The 19,722-nt window shown below is 41.6% G+C and overlaps 1 protein-coding gene across 2 annotated transcripts; it reads right to left on the bottom strand.

Moving 5' to 3' along the window:
• Nucleotides 1-2,861: 2,861 nt before the first annotated feature.
• LOC126978224 (charged multivesicular body protein 2a) lies at nucleotides 2,862-18,366 on the bottom strand. Of its 2 annotated transcripts, none has more exons than XM_050826988.1 (7): nucleotides 18,086-18,366; nucleotides 17,782-17,949; nucleotides 16,401-16,613; nucleotides 14,327-14,424; nucleotides 13,019-13,116; nucleotides 11,806-11,968; nucleotides 2,862-9,626 (listed from the first exon to the last, which is right to left on the bottom strand). In XM_050826988.1, exons 2-6 carry the CDS (start codon nucleotides 17,947-17,949, stop codon nucleotides 11,835-11,837), a joined length of 711 nt encoding a protein of 236 aa, XP_050682945.1. In that variant the 5' UTR covers nucleotides 18,086-18,366; the 3' UTR covers nucleotides 2,862-9,626; nucleotides 11,806-11,834. The 2 variants fall into 2 exon arrangements, with proteins under 2 accessions (XP_050682945.1, XP_050682944.1); XM_050826987.1 differs by having other exon boundaries at nucleotides 17,782-17,983; nucleotides 18,086-18,364.
• Nucleotides 18,367-19,722: the final 1,356 nt, after the last annotated feature.

Raw genomic sequence — 19,722 nt, 5'->3', positions numbered from 1 at the left:
TTTTGTAACGAACGGGCTGTTATACAGCGTTCTCTACGCGCAGTCAAGCGCACGTAGCGGTCCTCCTGTGCTGTAGTTGCTCGAACTCTGCCAGATCCCCGCCTCCTGGTTAGTCTCCCAGTCTCTTGAAAACGATTCCAAGCATTCTGGATCGCTCGCCGGCAAAAACCCAGCTGCAACGCCAGAGAACGCTGCGAATGGCCTTCTTGAAGCAATGTTACGGCCCTAGTTACGGTTGGCAAGTCCATATGACTTCGAATTCTCGGCATAACTTTTTTAAAATGTTAATTCAGCTACTAGTCAAACGAAACTTACAGTGTTCCTGAGAGAATCGTCAATTTGACTGAGTTGAAATCCGTCTTAAAATCGGGTAGAATCAAGTGGTTGCAATAAATTATCTAAAACTACCCACTTTAAACAATTATGCGGGTGGAATGCTCAAAAAAAGTGTGTAAACAAATAAGGTAACACCACAATAAAGTATCAGCTACTTGAGAATGCATAAAAAATAAATTATCGCTAGCGAGGCCAAAAAAATCATTCGTTGAGGCTACAAAGTCAAAACTACCAACTGGATGGTATGTGGTCTAATGACTATTGAAATATTTTTAACATATTATTGTGTAGTTTTTTTAATCGCTCGTGTCAGGATTCATTACTCGAAATTATATGTACCTACCTTATATCTGTAACACAATGGTTTTCTTGGTGATATGATACATAATTAAACACTGTACAGAAAACATTGCCTTTCTTCAAAAATGTATGAGCCGATTTTTTTCTATAGGACGTTACTACGAATACACTTTATATAGGTATTTAGGCCGTATACGTACGTATTTAGTAGGTAACTAATGGTAAGGTTACCTAATATTATTATGTCGGTAGGGGGTTTCCCGCGTACGTGGAAATCGTTTTTCGAATCCGTTGACTAACCTGTAAATATGTACTAAGTGTGCTTATTATTAGAATATATTATACTTTATAATTTTTCTTCCTATTATTTCAATTGTCTATTTGTGAATATCTGTAATTAGCTCTAAGTTGTTTATTATATTTTTATAACATAAAAATATTTATTAACACGGCTTTAGTCACGGTTTATCGATGTGGCTACCGATTACTTTCGGAGGTCCTTCCTTCATCATTATCTATACTCACTCTGATGAAGGATCTCCGAATGGTACGAAACTAATCGGTACCCACACCGATAAACCGTGACTACAGCCGTGTTCGTAAATAAAATGATAAAGTCTTACGAAAGTTTTAAAAATTTAATTGTATTTTTATTATTTGTACCTATAGCTGTTGATCTCTAAGGAAATCTGCCTTCCAAACGAGCTGTATGAAAAAATTACATATTTCAAGTGTAATGCAATTTACCCACGAAATAAAAATATTTTTCATTTGACATATTCCTGGAAATAAATAAATTTTAAGAGTGGGAAGGAGGAAGAACCCTATTGTTTATAGTACCTGAACGCGAGGCTTTTTTGGGGTGAAGCTCCTTAATAATTTGTTTCACCTCTTGTTTTATTAAATCGCCTGAAGAGCTTAGAGCGGAGCGACGTTCAACTTCGTCAACGTGGGTCGGGTCGGATGATGCATTCGGAGAGCACTGACTCTCTAGAGTCTAAACCTTCTCATCGTCATCGATCGCCGGCGGTCCCGGTCTGTCCAAACATCTCTTCGGAATTATTACTCCCCGTGATAAATGCAGTAGAAGACATACAATAAAACGACGTCTCTACGCACACACCAAGTGATCTAACGGTTCACAGACTACTGGATCCCCAACAGAAATGACAGCAATACTCCATATATTATATAACGTAGAGAACCCGCGCCCGATTGTCGTCGAGACCCGTGTTGCTCTTTGGAGATCTAGGAACTTATAAACACGTACATATATACATACGCGGACACCCCTACTGACTAAAAACCTCCTCTATGCTGTCAGCCCTGAAGGCTTTTACAGCGACGTAGGACGTGGGCCGTGGAGGCCGCAAAGACTACGCAACAACAGTTGCGGAGCGTCTCTTAGTCTCCTAAGGAGACTTGAACCTCGGACCGGCTGTGTGCTTGTGGGTAGGAGAGAACATCGCTTACGATCTAATATGATCTGATAGTTCGATGGACTTTTGATAAAGGATAACACTCGCTGGCGATGTATTGTGTAAACGTATTTATGCAAGTGTACATGTGGTGTATGTCAATCCGTGTTCGAGTGGAGTGAAACGATTACAGCGACGAAGACTTACGTCTCGTCGGGTATCAAAACCTTAGATAATTAATTATGCGTCTAGATAAGTATCTTGCTGTTAGACAACCGATAAAAACAGGCCAGGAATATTGGTCTTACACTCACGATTTGTAAGACACTTCGTGTTAGTGTGCTTGAATTGCTCAAAATAGAGGTTCGTTCTAAATTCAATATTTTCCGACGTTTTTACAGCTGTTATAGTCTTATCTAAACGTATAAATAATCTAAGATCAAAACAATGTGTGTGCTCGGTGTTTATGTGGGTGCCGCATTCGGGATTGTAATTTCGACGTCCGTGTCTACAGTGACGTGACGGGGCGCCTCGGTTAAGACTATGGTGAAGCAGGGTGTACCCAGTACCCACATGCCTCCCTAACGAAGATGTTCGGATGGTTAGGCACCTTGTCAAACAAGCGTCGCAATATCTCCTTAAAGTGTTGAGCGATTGTCGGCAGCTCAAGATCGCGATGGAGATCCTCCCCCGATATCGTATAAGTACACAAAGATACAGCAAGCAAGTTACCTAGAATCAAGATGTCGAGTGCCCTGTGCCACTGAGGAAATAGCCGTGAATTGCGGCAAAAATAAAACAAGCACGTCTTAATAGAAGTATTTATTATATCAATAATTAATATTATTTACAAACTTAAAAATACATCATTTTATAATACAATTATACGAAACAGCCACAAGCATGTTAGAATAAAGAAGGAAGCTGAGAATGGAGAGGTACAGCGATTCAGTAGATGCAGGGAGCGAGTGACTTGAGCAGTGAGTCCCAGTATTACTAAGTATAAATAACAGCCTGACCACGGGATATTTGCAATTGCGAATTTTTCGCAAAGCGTCTAGCGACTAGAATATATGTATCGAAATATCAAGCCACGCGCTGCGGCGAATGGTGAAGCGACCGGCAAAATTTACCGAGCGAATCGGGGGGGCGACTGAAACAAATGCATGAAACAGTACGGCGCAAGCCGAGCGGCAGGCGCGGCGAATAGTACAGAAACTAAGCAGGTTTAGTTGTTTACGCCTCGAATAAATTGTGAAACTTTTATTTCTAAAGTACTGGCTAGGCCAGCTATTCCAGAATATGGAATGTTTCGATACTCATTCTGGTATTCAAAAGTATTCTGGTACTCGAAAAAAATTCTGAATACATTCTGTAGTTCTCGTACTTCTTGTTGAATTCTCCATCTATACCCCTTATTCCTATTCAAACGGCAGGCAAAATTTAGGCGAACTTGACTGCCCTTGGCCCTCAAACTGTGTCGCCCAAAAGCGGTGGGAGTTTCGCCTCTCCCACCGCTTCGCCATTCGCATCGCACATCCCCATGGTTAGGCCGTTACCTGTGCATCTTTTATAGAGATTTTGCACGATTTACGAAAATGAGGACCGTACTATTCAGGGATACCGTGATCTCCTGGTTTAGTTACTCACTACCGGCTGCGTTGGTCAGTCGAATTAACTTGTTTACTTGTGCACGTGACACGTGTTAAAGCCCAAGTGGGAAACACATTAAGCGTCATAAACATGTCATGGTCGATTCCGATGACGTCATTACCACACCACCGACACAGGCGCTACACAGCAAAAACACTATCTGTAGTATCGCAAGAGAATCCCGTTGTTTTCTTTTATAGATAGCATGTGCCTTTACTACGTTTTGGTGTGTAAACTTTATGCCATCAAAAACATACTTGTAAAAAAACCAAATCTCGCAACCCTGTTCTTCTACCGTAAAAAGTTGTGAGATCCATGTTATATCTTCTGTATTAAGTTAATTATTATAACGTTATTAGCTAACCAAACAACGTCTAATAGTGACCAATTCGATATTAAAAATCTTTTGTTTTAAATAAATAGGTTAATTTGGCCATCGCATGAAACGACAGTCCTGTAATGGTTAATGGTAACTAGGACCGGCCCGATCAATGGTCACCCGCGTACTGCATTACTAAAGGCAACACATGGTTTTATTAAAGATCGATAGATCGATCGATCTAAAATTAGGAAATTTGAGGCGAAGCTGCTCGTGATTTTAGAAGACGAATCCGAAGATGAAGGCTCCGTCGCGTCAGAGGAGTCTGGGGCGACCTCGTCGACCCGGCGTCGCCGAGTGGCTAGACAAAGTACCACCACTGAAATCGTCACAACCCATCAGGGAGGTGCGATCAAATACAGTCACTGAGAAGCAGCCTGCAATCGTGCCGAAAAGTAACCGATCGGAGGAAGACCGTCTTCACCTCAGCGAGCCGACTGCTGCAATCACCAATGCTGCGCGGTCACATCACGCACCATTGGTTTCAAATTAAATCGGAGATCTGATACCACTCGACGGCTCTAACTTCGAATGGCTCGCGTTCCGTGCGGGCAACCAAGAAACAGCTGTATATTTTTCAGATGTAGAAAACACCACAAGACTGAGGAAGGCGCTAAAAGGTAAAGCAAAAGAAGCAGTCAGCAGCCTATTCATCGTGAACTCAAAACTGCAGACATACAATAATTAGAAACTCGATCGGCCGGAAACCATCGCCCTCGCCGAGATAAATCGACTGCGTCATATCTCGCGCACCAGTGACATACCGAGGGACATCATCCAGTTTACCAGCCAAATCAAGATCAGCGTAGCTACACTTTGAGCGTTAAATCAAGCGCGTCCTGCGCCGCTCAATGTCGCCAGACCTGCGCCACCCAAGGGCGCTAGACAGGCACCTACGACCGCAACCCGCCCATCGCAGCGCAACGCTGCCCGTCCTACGCTACCCGCAGTAGAAGCACAGCCAAAGAAGCCTCGATACCCGCCAGTAGTGATTGAAAGGCTGGAGAATTGGTCCAGCCACTTCAAGATACTGGCGGAGAAACTCAATCTACCGCCAAACAGCCGCCCGTGCAAAAGCAGGTTCAGATTCCTGCCGGAAGACGAGGTCGAGTACAGAATGCTGCAGGCCTATTTCTCTGATCTAGATAAAGAGACAGGGCTCGAATGGCATTCGTACTCCCCGTCTGCAGAAAGAAATATCAAGGTGGCGATCCGAGGGCTGCCATCAGAGAAATGCACGGAGGAGATCACGGAAGCCTTAAAAACTAGAGGTTATAATATAGATCACGTGAAAAACATAAAAGCCTGACAAGGTCGCCCGGGCAGTATATTTTATGTTTCACTGAGGAAGACGGCAAATACACAATCTGTGACAGCAAACGTGTGCACGCTGTGGAGAACTCCACAGGGCCAGTGAGTGCCCTCGACCGTAGGACGAAGCCACCACGTGCAAGAACTGTGGCGGACTGCACCCGGCTAACTACAAAGCTTGACCGATATTGAAAGCGTTCCTTCAAGAGTACCAAGTAGACATTCTGTTAGTTATCGAGACACCTGCATCCTAACGAAGAATTCAAGATCCGCAACTACCATGTCTATAGAAAAGACGAGATATCGCCGACGGGACAGGTGTATCTCGGACTAGCGGTACTAGTACATAGGAGAGTGATACATCAGCCTATCACTACTAAATAATACAATTCCTTTCAGACGCTGGGTGTAACCATTTGTATAGCGGGGCATACAATGGACACCTACTCTATATACAAATCTCCTGGAACAAAACCCAACAAATTGGAATAAAGGTCCGTATTCAATGCAGCACCCCCACTATAGTGGCAGGCACGATGTACCAAGAGATGGTTGAGGGCCGTTATGAAGTTACAGACCCAACAACGTGGACGCACTACATGCATGACGGAAGCGGCGACATCATTGACCTGGCCTTATACAAAGGACTCGGCGCCGCAGTTCCAGAGCTGAGTGTAGTGTACATGATCTCGACTCTGACCACAGGTTGATACTACTCACTCTGAAACTCCTTCCCAGTAGGGTCACACTCCAACCCAAAAGACAGAGGATGGACTGGGGAAGTGTTCCGAAATGAAATGGAAGCAAGAAACACAACAGGGCCTGTAACTACAGATAATGACGTGGACAACGAAACCGAGGCACTCACGAGCGCCATCCAGCTCTCTCTCAAATCAGCAACGCGCACCTCTAAGCCGGGGAAAAGCAAGAACAGCTCACGGCGAAGATACGGACACTTATAAACGATAAGAGAGAGACTAGGAAACTGTGGCAACATACAAGATGTCCTACAACCAAACGCCGCCTCAACCATCTTTTAGAGCAAGTGCGCATAGCTTTGGACGAGTACGCAGCCGAGGGGTGGGAAAGACACGTTTTAAATATAAATGACGAAGTACCCTCAGTCCACAAGCTATGCAAACAGCTCTCCAGGAGCCACAGACCGGTCCAGCCACTCTTGGATAAGAATTTCCTTCTGAAGTTCGCAGCGGCAGACAGGGCGGAAATCCTGGCCGACAGTCTGAAGCGACAGTTCGCACCAAATCCATTTTCAACGGCATATTCCGCTCGGGCCATTTTCCAGATGCTTGGAAGGTAGGCAAGGTGGTGATGCTTCTAAAACCGGGAAAGGACGCCCGCAAACCAGAGAGCTATAGGCCGATAACTTTATTAAGTACTCTCTCCAAATTATTTGAGAGAGTCCTATTAAAACATATGACACCGTGCAAAGAGCCAAGAGAAGAGCAATTCGGTTTTAGAGCTTAACACTCCACCACCTTGCAGATCACACGGATGGTGAACGAGTAGGCCGTGAGCCATAACAAGAAGGAATATGTCGCAGCAGTACTGCTAGATATGGAGAAGACCTTCGATCGCGTATGGCACGAGGGGCTGCTGTACAAAATAATGCAAAATACAAAATAAAAACAGAGATGACATGCCAAATAATAGTTATGCCTGGTATACAAACGATATCCCGGTCGTTGAGCAGGCTCAGCTAGCATTATACGCGGATGACGCAGCTTTCTACGCATCCTCCTACAGACCTGAGTACACAGTAAAGTGACTCCAACCCACTCTAGAAGCTCTGCCAGAATGGCTGAACAAATGGAGACTCGTGGTGAACGTAGCGAAAACGCAGGCGATCATCACGGGAAATTCACAACTACCCTTGAAGCTCATGTCGGAGGAACTCCCATGGAGACCGGACGTCAAATACCTGGGAGTAACCATTGACCAGAGAATTCAAGAAACATGTAGACAACACCATTGGGTGCTCGCGTCAAACTGCAGCATGCAGCTGCATCTTGCGGTCCAAGCTGCCACTAGGAACAAAACTCATGATATACAAGACATACATACGGTCCAGACTGACCTATGCAGCAGCAGCTTGGTACCCGTTTCTGACCACGACGAACCGGGGTCGCCTGCAAGCTCAAGAAAACCTTGCGTTGCGTGCCATAGTGGGGGCACCGCGTTACGTAAGAAACGCTACGATCGCCAAAGACCTAAAGATGGAAAATATAGACGCCTTCGTACGAAGGCTTACAACCAACATGTTCCGGCAAGCAGATGCCTCCTCACATCTTCATCTGGTGGGAATTGCCCCGCTACGCGCAAGACCCCCGGATGAAGAGGGTAGGAGAAAAATGAAGGCATACTCAAGAGATATTGCGAACGAAGAGGATGAAAAAAATGCGCCAAAGAAAAAGAAGCCAAAATAGACAAAGGACTGACTAGCTTCTAGCAAGGACACAACGGGAAAAAAAACAAAAAAAATACACCGTTATGTTCCAAGCGAATAGCACTGACATCGCACTACCCAAAGACTCTCCCAATGTTTTGGGAGAAGAAGAACCAGGGTATAAGGCTCAGCCCTGACACCCTCCTTCCGCCCTCACACAGTGGGTGAGAAGAAAACTCGTCGCCGGCTTGTGGTTGTTCGCTCGCTTAGGAGCCGGCGGGGAGGAAGGAGCGCTAGACGCTTCCTTTCACGGCTCGGCTTCCTGTCCGTATGCGACGCGGCACGTTCTGCGCTCGACGGTAGAGCGGGTACCGGTTCCGTTAGGCAGGCCGGAGATGAACTGGGAGCCTGACGGGCTTCCGTGCGGTCGGTCGCGCTTCGGGCTTTAGGGGTCGCCGGTCGGACCGGGGTGGCACAGAAAGTCTGAAGGACTGTGGCGGGCGGGCTGAGCGGGTGATTACTATATCCTATGCTCTCCGGTGCAACCGAGCTCGCGTCGGAATCGCTTCCCGAAGACGTTAATATCGGGTTCCTCATCGGATACGATGACTTGTGTGATGATGATCGATCAGGGTACTTCGCAAGAATCTGTCGATACTAGACCACGGCTAGGATGGCTATGCACTACACGGCTCAACCAATCGGAGCCTGGGTCACTCAGTCCATCACATATACCGTATCACCAAAGTCAAAGATTCATTAGAAGAAGCCGCCAAGAAGCATTTCAGCATAGTCGCCTGGGAGTATAACGTCGCGACGACCCAAACGAGCGTGCCCTCAACATACTTCGAGAGAAAACCATTGAACTTCCAACCACCAGCCGACGTGATCAACGTACCAAACAACTACGATCACGCCCTCACCACGCATGTACAACACTGCGAAGGTGCCCGGTACTACATCCAGCCAAGCCGGGGAAAGTATGCCCTGTCTTCGACGCTGCAGTCCGAACGCGTGGGTAATGGCTGAACGGCCACCTGCTGACCGGACCGGAACTGCTGCAGTCACTGCCGGGACTGCTAAGGCTGACGTCACCATCCGCACTGGAGTCCCGCGCCGATCAACTAAGAAACTCGTGGTGCTGCCTACATAGACCGTAGACCGTCCATAGACCTACTAGATTGTTCGTTTCATGTTCTTTGTGTTTTAATAGTGTAGCTAGGTTTGTTTAGTCTTTAGATATTTAATGCGCTTAGTTCATAAGGTTTTTTAATAAATAAAGTAATGATGGCCAGACTAGACACAATAGCTATAAGCAATCCGAAAGCGAAAAGTAGATCGATCTAAAATTAGGAAACTTCTCAATTTTGCGGTGCTATCTACGACATATCTAGGGTTTAAGTCAAGGCTCCCGAAATTGATAGGAACATTTCTTTCACTCCTATCGAAAAGATGTTCCTATATTGCAGGGAGAAAGTGTATAAATATAGAGAACCGGCTAGGATGACACGACACGCAAAAAATGGTCTCTCGACCACCAGTCCGAGAGATTCTCCTCAAAGCGGCGTTTTACTTTCACAAACCCCCCACCCGCAGGCTCTACGGGATTCTACCGCATCGTTCACCAATCCCCGGATCAGTCGGGAATAAATATGGATAATAAGTAGACTTCCATCAAGTTTATTTAAAATGTATGGATGGAATGAGATTTATACATATTATGTTTGTATAACATAGTTATAAACAATATATTTCAAAACAACTGCAATAAACTCTGTCCATTTCTCACAAACAACTCTTTAACAATTTCCAACAGCAGCTGCACCTGAAACAACAATTATCTTTCATTATAACGTGGATATAAGTTATTTACTGCATATGAATATACAATTAGATGTATAACGTGGATTCAAGTTATTTACTGCACGTATTTAATGCACATGAATATACAATTTGTTGTAAACGGGTTCACTATGCTAGAGGTATTATTTTTATTATGATAAGGGGGATTAAAATGCACTTAAATCCTAGGATTTATTGTGCCCCTGCTTGCTCTAGCGCGCCAACCTCAACACCCTACGTCTAAAATTAAGATTAGGAAAAATCGAGGCTACTAACTAGAACTACTAAAGAACATAACCCTAACGTCGTGAGAAGAGGTACGGATTACGCGATAGAAAGAGAGGCAGCTTCTAGGTGAATAAAAATGTAAGTTAATAGCGCTTGTGCAATCGAAATTGCACCTTATTATACTACTGCAAGAGTCCCAATTTCTTTAATTAATTTTGCTGAGTGAGCCTTCTGTACTTGTACTATTATTGTGTTGGTGTTGTGTGTGTGTATTATTATGTGATATTCTTTGCTTTCGTTGGAAGTTGTCAGAGAAAGGTCACTCAGCTGCACTGTGCCTTGCCACTGGACCTCAATAGCAAGAACTGTTTGTACTGGTCTGCAGTATCATGTACAAACATAGCTGCATTATACATATTACACAGTTAGTTTAGCTGGGCTGTTTACACACTTAACATCTTCATTGGGCCATTGTGCCTTTTCATATGTCTTCAAACTCCAACCAGCCCAGATCATTCCATAAGTCTAGCAGTCTTTTTAAGTTTCTGCAGGCATCCGGAAGTGATGCTTGTGATTGGAGTATTTGTGCCCATTGTTGGGCCACACTCCTTAAACACCTGTTCTGGCGTTACCTCTGCCTGCATGCATGCTTTGCACAAAGGGTGGTCTGTTACATATTTTTTTTTTGTGAAAATAAGGGACAAGACGAGCAGGACGTTCAGCTGATGGTAATTGATACGCCTTGCCCATTACAACGGTTTTCTAGCAAGGCAGGCACTGTAGATCTAACTAGTAGTAGTTGAGCTTTATTCCAATAGTACGACATAAGTTGCATGAAACGCTGCTTGCTTCGTATATGCAATCTGTCGACTGCCTACCGTAGGTACTAAATTAACTTTAATACTAGTGCTATATTTATTCAGGTTCATAACAAGGTAGGCACTTTTTTATGGAAAAGGAGGACAAAATAGCGTACGGGTCATCTGGTGTTAAGTGATCACCGCCGCCCACATTCTCTTGCACTGCGGTGTACGCGCTTTTATTGAAGGAACCCATGTCGTATTGTCCCGGAAGCACCGTACAAGGAAGTTCATTCCATAGCTTTGTAGAACGTGGAAGAAAGCTCCTTGAAAACCGCACTGTGGAGGCACCACATCCAGATGGCGGGGATGATATCCTAACTGCCTGCCTAATTGCCTATATAATATGCACGCCCTTGCCGGTATCATACATATACAAGGCACGGACGAGTAAAAAAATAAGGACTCCTTGTCACCTTACATAACAGTGAGGCGCCAAAACAGGTAAACGTGTAAATACATAGCCCGACGCACACACTTACACTAATACTAGCCGATCGGCCGCCATTATGAGATTTGCCATCATCTATGACAGATCAGTTTGCATCGTAATAAAATATTTAAAAAATGCCGTCGTGGGTTGTGAAAAAATGGAAAAACAATAATATAAAAGTATTTGTGGATATATGATTATTTAAGGGAGAAAAAATTGTGTAACTGGTATCCCCGTAACCGCACACACACTAGCATAAAGGTGCTTCACTTGCTAATGTCACGGCGCGGAGTCCTTCTTTTTTTACTAGTCCGTGATACAAGGTAGGTCTGTGAAGTGTTTCTTTTGTTGGGCGATGTATATGCTTCTACAATATGATCCCAAAAAATGTACAAAACAAATGTGTTACGAAATTTAAAAGAACGAGAGACTGGGAATGAAGCGAACACCCTCAGGCTCTTTAATTATAAATGTTTATTGTACGATATTACATTGTAATCCATATTTTATATTTTAAAAAAAAGCCCGCTGTGTTTCTTGCGCCAATTCTTCTCAGGTCTGAGGCAGTCTCTTTTGAATGGGTGGTAGATTTTGACGTTCAATAAGTGTTTTTAAATCCTATTTTGAATTTGAATTTGTACCATGTGCCAGCCCGCTGTGTGGTGACCGGTCACTCTCGCCGCAGGTTGTCGAGTCGCGCCTGGAGCTCGGCGTCAGCGTCGCTGATAGCGCCCCCTCCGCCCCCGGCCCCGGCTCCACCTGCGGCGCCTGCTGTCGCCGCCGTAGGGGACGCTGGTGTTTTTGCTGAAACAATAAACCAATTTTGTTTGAATACTAGGTGTATGCAGTACTGCCAGATGAAAAGGCATAAAAGGCATTTATTTTCTCAAAATTGATTCCTTTAGAATTATTTTTGATGTCTTTGTAAAAACTACTAGATACTACTACCGCTTCGGAAACAAATGGCGCTCTGAGAGAGAAGAAGCGGCGCAAGAAACTCTCCCAGCATTATTTGCGCTCTTTTCAATAAAAGTATACAATATTGTCATCCGATCATTTAGATATTCAGCAGTGGAGTAATAGGATTTACGACAGAGCCATTTTTTTATAAAACATTTAAATTTATTTATAGATAATGCCTGAACAGTGGCTGGGAATTTATTATAGAAGTGTATACATTTACCCTTAAAGCTATTATGTATCTTATGAAACCTACTAGAATTAGTTACAAGCAATCCCTTATTTCTAGTGTTATAATAATGAAAATCACTATTAAGAGCAAAAAGATGTTCAACTTAAACTAGTACAAAATTAAACAAATGGACGACGTGGACAGTACGAGCAAATATAAATATTGTGGCCGCCAGACGATAAGAATCAAAAGAATAGCACTCTCACAACACACTCAATGCGTTGGGGGCATAATAGGTTGAACCTTTGACTTGATATTAAAAAGAACCTTTCTTTGGGTAACCACACTCCAGTGCTATTATTTGTTCCTGAATAATATATTTAAGCTTTAGGTTTCCAGCGTATTACTACAACTTCCACTATGAATAATGCCAGTTTGGAAGCTTATATGTTGGACGATCCGACTAACCATCGGTACCAGCCAGTACCCTGCCCAACTAGTGCGAAATTTGGTAATCCGCGACGCGGCCAATACGAAAGTCCACGAAGCTATACACATTGCCGAAAACCGAAAGAAATGGAAAGCCATCGTCCGGCAAATAATTCATGGAGTTAAAGACCCTCAGCAATGAGGAAAATGACACAAGGAGGAGTACCACCACTTGTAGGTATATAAATAATAGCACTAGTTACCCTATAAGGTAGGTTAATTCCATTAGGTACCTGATATTGAGAGAGAACCGGTCGCCTGGGGCAGTCCGGACAGTTGGTCGTTCAGCTGTAGTCCAAGCTCGTCTAGTATCTGCGACACTACTGCATCACTAAAACAATAAAGTCATGTTACAATTCAGAATGATGGTTCTTCTGCCAACATCTAAAGTATGTTTTATTTCGGATTGGGCAGAATAATAAACTATAAATACATTAAATGAATAGTATCTGAGCCTGTGGACAATGGTCAATTAGTCAGATTAGATAAAGATCCCTAGTTCACTTTGATCGGATAATTTGATGCTGTGTTGTGGTAATTTTATTACTAGGTTCAGGAAGCTTTTCATTATATTGTGTTCGAAGCTATTTATAGCTATAAAATTGTTAGCGGCGCAATAGGTTAATAAATTAATCACGTTTTTGAATTAATTGTATACGTTTATTTAACAGAACACTTTTGAGATTTCTCTAGTGTTTTTTTATAAGGGACGAGACTAGCAGAACGTTCAGCTGATAGTAATTGATACATTACAATGCAGTGCCGCTCAGAATTGTCAAACCCGAAAATTCTGAGTGGCACTACAATTACGCTCGTCACCTTGAGACATAAGATGTTAAGTCTGATTTGCCCAGTTAATTGATTAGCTACGGCGCCCTTCAGACCGTAATACTGAAATGTTTATAAATAACTGCTTCACGGCAAAAATAGGCGCCGTTGTGGTACCCATAATCTAACGAGCATCCTGTGCAAAGGAGCCTCCCACTGGTGTTACAAGAGAGTATGTGCCATGGTGATCACTTAACGTATGTATGATCGTTCTTCTGTAATAAAAATATATAGAAAAGAGGATGTAAATATTACGTAATAAGAGGCGGGACTGCCCCTAAGCAAAAATGGAAGTTTAGTTTAGTATGAAACGTGCAGTGATTTGACATAAGTTTGAAATAGTAGTAATTACACTATGGCGACGAAGTATAATCCGGCTGAGTTTGAAAGCAAATAGTTGTTTAAAACGTAGTGGATTATTTTTTTAACTATTTCACTTTGTTACAAGATTATAGCCGTGATCAGTCAATCTATCAACCACAGTATGTTTCATACAATCAATTGAATCGCTTCTTTCTCAGAAACAAACGAATGAGACAATTTGGTATCACTGTGAATCAATTGTTCGTGTAGGCCAAATGCGATCAGTTTCGTGGTTAAAATGCTGTTGTCTAGTGCCCAACAAGCAATTGGTCTGCTCTGAGTTTGACAGTGCAGTATTTATTTCCTGGATTCTTCAGCTCTACAAATAATATAAAAATAGCTTATCTTACCTTTCCTCTTCATCATCATCACCCTCCATGGCCTCATCTATGGAGTCGTTCATCATCTCCTCTTTCATGTCCATAATTTCCGACTGTTTCTCAAACTCCTTATAGTAAAAAAAAATAGGTATTCAGTGGTAAAAAAATTGCATGTGTAAGTCACACACCATAGAACTTCTGAAAAGTTTCTGATTAAAAGTACTCATTGAAAAGTATTGAAAAAATAAACAGTTGCTTCATGTAAATTGTATATTTATAAATAAATAAATAAAGAATTAGGATTATTGAAACATTTCAAATTTCATCATTCTCAATACTTTTCAATGAGTATTTTTAATCAGGGTAGGCTACGATATATTGAGATGGATATAGAGTATCAGGATAAACATAAGGTTTACTATTTTTTACCAAGCTTTAAAAATTATTCAATTATATTACATTTTATTCAGTCTCTATGTTATTACATTTAACAAATGACACGAGAGGCTTATAGTAACTAAAATAGGAAACAAATGCTCTAGTTTCAATTTTACTTAAATATCTTTGGAAGACAGCGTAATACCAGAGGTCAAGATATGCGTTGTCGACTTTGGCGAGTCGAGAGAATAAACTAAGGCTGCTAACACTTAGCTATGTTTTACGTGAGTAAGTCTGAGCAAAGTCTAAGTAAGCTCTATAGATCTCTGCCTTAGACTTCCCTGAGTCGAAACAAAGTATTTTGAAACGCAGAACTCGATTGCCACGTATCAACATGATGCGTGAGTAAATCTCTCATATTGACGTTATGATCGTTGTCGAAAGCGGTTGTAACTGAACCGGAAGATACAGAGAGACGCCATATCTCTATGGAACGCAAAAGAATCAAACCGTTTAGAAATGACTTGACCGTCAATGATTGGAGCCGCTATTCATTGTACACCGTCAAATAGAAGCTGGTACTGGAGAGTCCCTGACCAGAAGTGGGAACAATACTCCATGTGTGGCCGAATTTATGTATTATATAATTGCATGCTGAACTGAACTACGAAGCTGAACTTCGCTCGAAATAGCAACACCAAATATGCCGATCACGGCCTTCATCATCTCCGGTTATCAAATTCTCCAATATGGTTCGTTTTCGTTACGTCTCAATTAAAAATCGCGGACGAGTACACGGTACATTAGATTTCTTTCAGTGATCTCATGTGGCACCAAAATATCGATCTTTTTGTGTACCAAACTTTTTTAGAACGGGTCATAACTGTTTTGTACTTAATTCCCAGTACTTCAGCTATGTCCTAACATGGCCAACCTATCTCCCAATAATATTTTAGAAAAAGAAAAGTAATGTGACAAATCCAGCTTACAGTAGGCAATTTGGCTTTGCCTTCCAGGTCCTGCGGAATTGTAAATAGTTCGTGATTTCAAGACCCAGTATTCTGATCAGGGCGAAGGGATTGAATATGGTTCATAAAAGTCACAAGTTCCAGCTCTGACCGAGAATTGCCAAGAGAGACCTGCACAGCATGCATGATGGACGTGTCCAACATATCATTGGCATACAGAAGAAACAGGGAAGGCATACATCCTTGGGGTACGCCAGCGTTCACAGGCTCCTAAGTTCGATAAGTCTCTTTTTTGCAGTCAGCTGCCACTTTAACTGACACATTCGACCTGGGCTGTGAATTAACACCGATCTGTACTACGACTACAGATCTTGGTCAAAATATTCACTGGTACAGAAGGATAACATGCTCAATCATTATAACAAAAAGATATGTACTTTATTCTCCTTAAAACATGCTTTAATCTCACTCTGTTTGCAGCGGTAGTGGAGATAAAATAGATAACACATTTTGCACTCTACTTGTACATCTACTTGGATACCTACTTAGGGGTGACGGTGAATTTGAATGTAGTGTGCATGTTTTTTTAAGGTAGCCATGAATTGACTACATGTGTATTGTACCTGTACTGGATGTGGTGATATACTAAAATTTCATATCTTTACTGGAACCAGCTGTAATAAAATAGCATATTTTGTGGGTTCCAATGAAGCCACCTTGCCTTTTTTAAAAATATGATGTGTAACTGGACTACATACCTGTAATATCTTCTGTATCTGAGGCATGTTGAGCTGGCGGTTCATGGTGGCCATGGCACGCGTCACATCCCGCATGGCCTGTGCCATGGTGTTCTGTGACTTAAGTGTTTGGATCTTGAGGGAAATTGCCTGGATGTTGGTCTTCATTACAATAAACTTGCGCACATATCGCCGGGTGCGAACCAAATCCTTTGCCATGATCTTGACTGCATCCTGTGGAATCCCAAATACATTTGTTATTAAAAAAAATTACAAAGATTTTTTTTGTTTTTAAACCAATTCAATTTTTACATATCCTGACAACACTTAAATTATGTTTCAAACAAATTAACATAAATTCACTAACTTTTCCATGATAGCAAAATAATAAAGAAAAGAAGAAGTTCCTTGCACATGTTTATCTCAGGTCTGCGGCATATAATTCAGAATGGGTTAACTGTGATTTCTTATCTTATTTTGAATAAAACATTTCAATTTGAAATATACTTAATATAATATAATAATTAATTAATATACAAATTTAATTTGTACTTACAAAATACAACTTCAAAATTACAACATCTAGACCAGGGGTAACAAAATACTTTAAGATCATATTATGCAGAAACAGTCATTAGGAAATTGATAACTTATATTATTAAAGAAAATATAGCATTAATCATGTTTTTATGCAATAAGAATTATTGACAAAGCATGTAGATATATTTCTTCAAATATTTAAAATAAATCACACCAGAAAAACAATGTGAAGTTTTAAGTTTTCTACATATTATAACAAACACAAACGGGTCAGAAGCTACCGTGATGAGAAATGAAAAGCAGCCAACCACAGCTGCTTCCCAAAAAGTCCCTAGTGCCACACCCAAATGTAGGCTTTTGCTATGCGGTGACTAACCACTCACGCCTCTTCCTTCAACTTAACCGCTTCCAACCATGTATGTGTAAGATGTATAAGACAATCACCAGCGGAATGAACCCGACGGAAACCATGCTAGCAATCAGTACTTTTAGAGCACATGTCCATAATACATAAAGCATGATCTGGGGGACTGAATTTATAAAATTATGTAAATGGTGATGTACAAGATTGGCAATGAGTTTCTTGCCACTTCTTCTCATTGAATATTTTCAAAAGTGATAAAATGGTATCGGTTAATGTTAAAGCTCAGTCTTTTTTTGTTGACATCATATACATATTTTGTGGTAACAGCATACATTACTTAAATGAATCATCTAATTTAATGATTTAAAAGCTTAAAACACCATTTTAAAGGCTTTCAACAAATATGACTACAGATAGAACTTAAAATAATTTTCAATTGAATTTTTAAAATAAAGCATGGATATAAATAAAGTTGATGATGAAATACTTAGCACCAACCATTTGTCCATCCTTAGCAAGTTTTTTGATGTCAGCAATAATCTTTTTTTCCTGTTGCTCCATCTTAAGTCGTTCTCGGTCAAGATCTCGCATCGCTTTGTTCAGCGCACGTTGATTCTTTCGCAGCATTTCATCAGGAGTCATACGGTGACCAAATAACCACTCCATCTTTTGAGATTATTTAAATTAATCTTACTCTTAACTGAAAATTATGAAGCAAATTTAACCGTTTAGGGATAAATATTATGATTATGCTTATAAAATAGGTTGTAATTATATTAAAAAAAGGTTTATTTATATTTACCTCGGATATACTAGGTAGTAATTTTATTGTATTGAAATGGATGATTCACTGATGCCTTCTAACGACCTCACTTTGGAGTTTTGTTATATACCTACAGCAATTACGATAGATTGTTGTATGCTTTAGTCAATAGGTACAAAGATAAAACTTAAGATTTAAAAAAACCTTAACATAATTATTAAAAAATTAAATTTGAAAACAAATTACGAATTATTAAAGTCCTAAACCGTAATACTAATAGTATTATGATGATATCGAAAACTACAGATATAGGTAGTTAGGTGTACTGAACAAAGAGAATTTAAACACTACATTCATACTGAACGCAAAAATATCACTTGTCATTTGTCAATATAAATTTGTCAAAAAACAAATTGTCAGAGAGAGCATTGGCAACTAGGCTATCAGCCTTAAAATATAAAACAATGAAACAAGAATAATACAACATATAACCAATATAAAAAAAGTTTTTAACTTCCGTTAGACCACATAATTGAAGACAAATTTCACATACCACTGTAGGGGAAATAGTTCCACATTACACTGTGAGTCCAGACTCACAATCGCCTGTTATAGGTTGCCAAAATGTCCGAGGGGCGTTGTAAATACGTATACAAATAACACTTAAACATTCATTTAAATTATTAACACCTTACCTGGCGGCATGTTCAAAGCCAATTGTATACGCTTATAAGGAGCTCATTGAGTGGAAAATGTGCACATGTCGTCGGCGATGTATTTTGTTTTTTAAAGGGGCACTTACCTGAAATACGACACTTTATTTTAGATATGCTGTTATTTAAACAGTTCGCCCTGTACTTTGCCCGGGGCGTAAAAATAATAGTGAAGTCCCATGGACCCCCGTGGACTTTTGCAATATCAGGGAAATTCTCTCCAAATTAAACGCTGTCCACCACTACCTTGAGACGGCACAGCCGGCCTTGTGTTTCTTTACGGAGACGCAGATATCTCGACCTAGCGATACGTCATATTTAACGTACCCCGGGTACAAAATCTAGCACAATTTTTTGCCTCATGCCGGTGTGTACTTTAGGGAGTATATCTGCTGTCGCCGTCTCGGCAAATCTGAGGGTAGGGACCTGTCTACTCTCTGGCTCCGCGTAGATTTAGAGGACCGCGTCCGCATCTATGCATGTGTCTACAGGTCCAATAATGGTAACGCAGAAACCTATTATCTCACGGGCTGCGTTCAAGCGGCAATTGACGACGTGCTTGCACAGATCCTCTCCGCTGACATCATAGTCTTGGGTGATTTCAACGGGCACAATGCCGAATGCCTTGGATCACGTACCACAGACTACGCAGGGCGATCTGTGCATAGTTTTGCATTGGCGTATGGTCTGTCCCAATTGGTTGAGTCGCCAACGTGGCTCCCGGATGTGGATAGCCACATGACATCCTTATTAGATCTTCTGCTGACTACACAACCCGATGGTTACCAGGTCTTTGTCGACGCCAATCTCGGAAAGTCCGACGATTGCCTGGTCAGGAGTGTAGTGCCTATCCGACGCCAACATCGCAGACCACGGTGAGACGCCGTGTTTGACACTACAAGTCAGCAGATTGGGATAGGATGCGTTCCTTTTTTGCATCCTACCCTTGGGGCAAGGTTTGTT

Source organism: Leptidea sinapis, chromosome 47 (genome assembly GCF_905404315.1).
Source record: "Leptidea sinapis chromosome 47, ilLepSina1.1, whole genome shotgun sequence".
NCBI lineage: Eukaryota > Metazoa > Arthropoda > Insecta > Lepidoptera > Pieridae > Leptidea > Leptidea sinapis.
The sequence above is the reverse complement of the archived record's forward strand: the minus strand, read 5'-3'. Positions and strand labels throughout refer to the sequence as shown.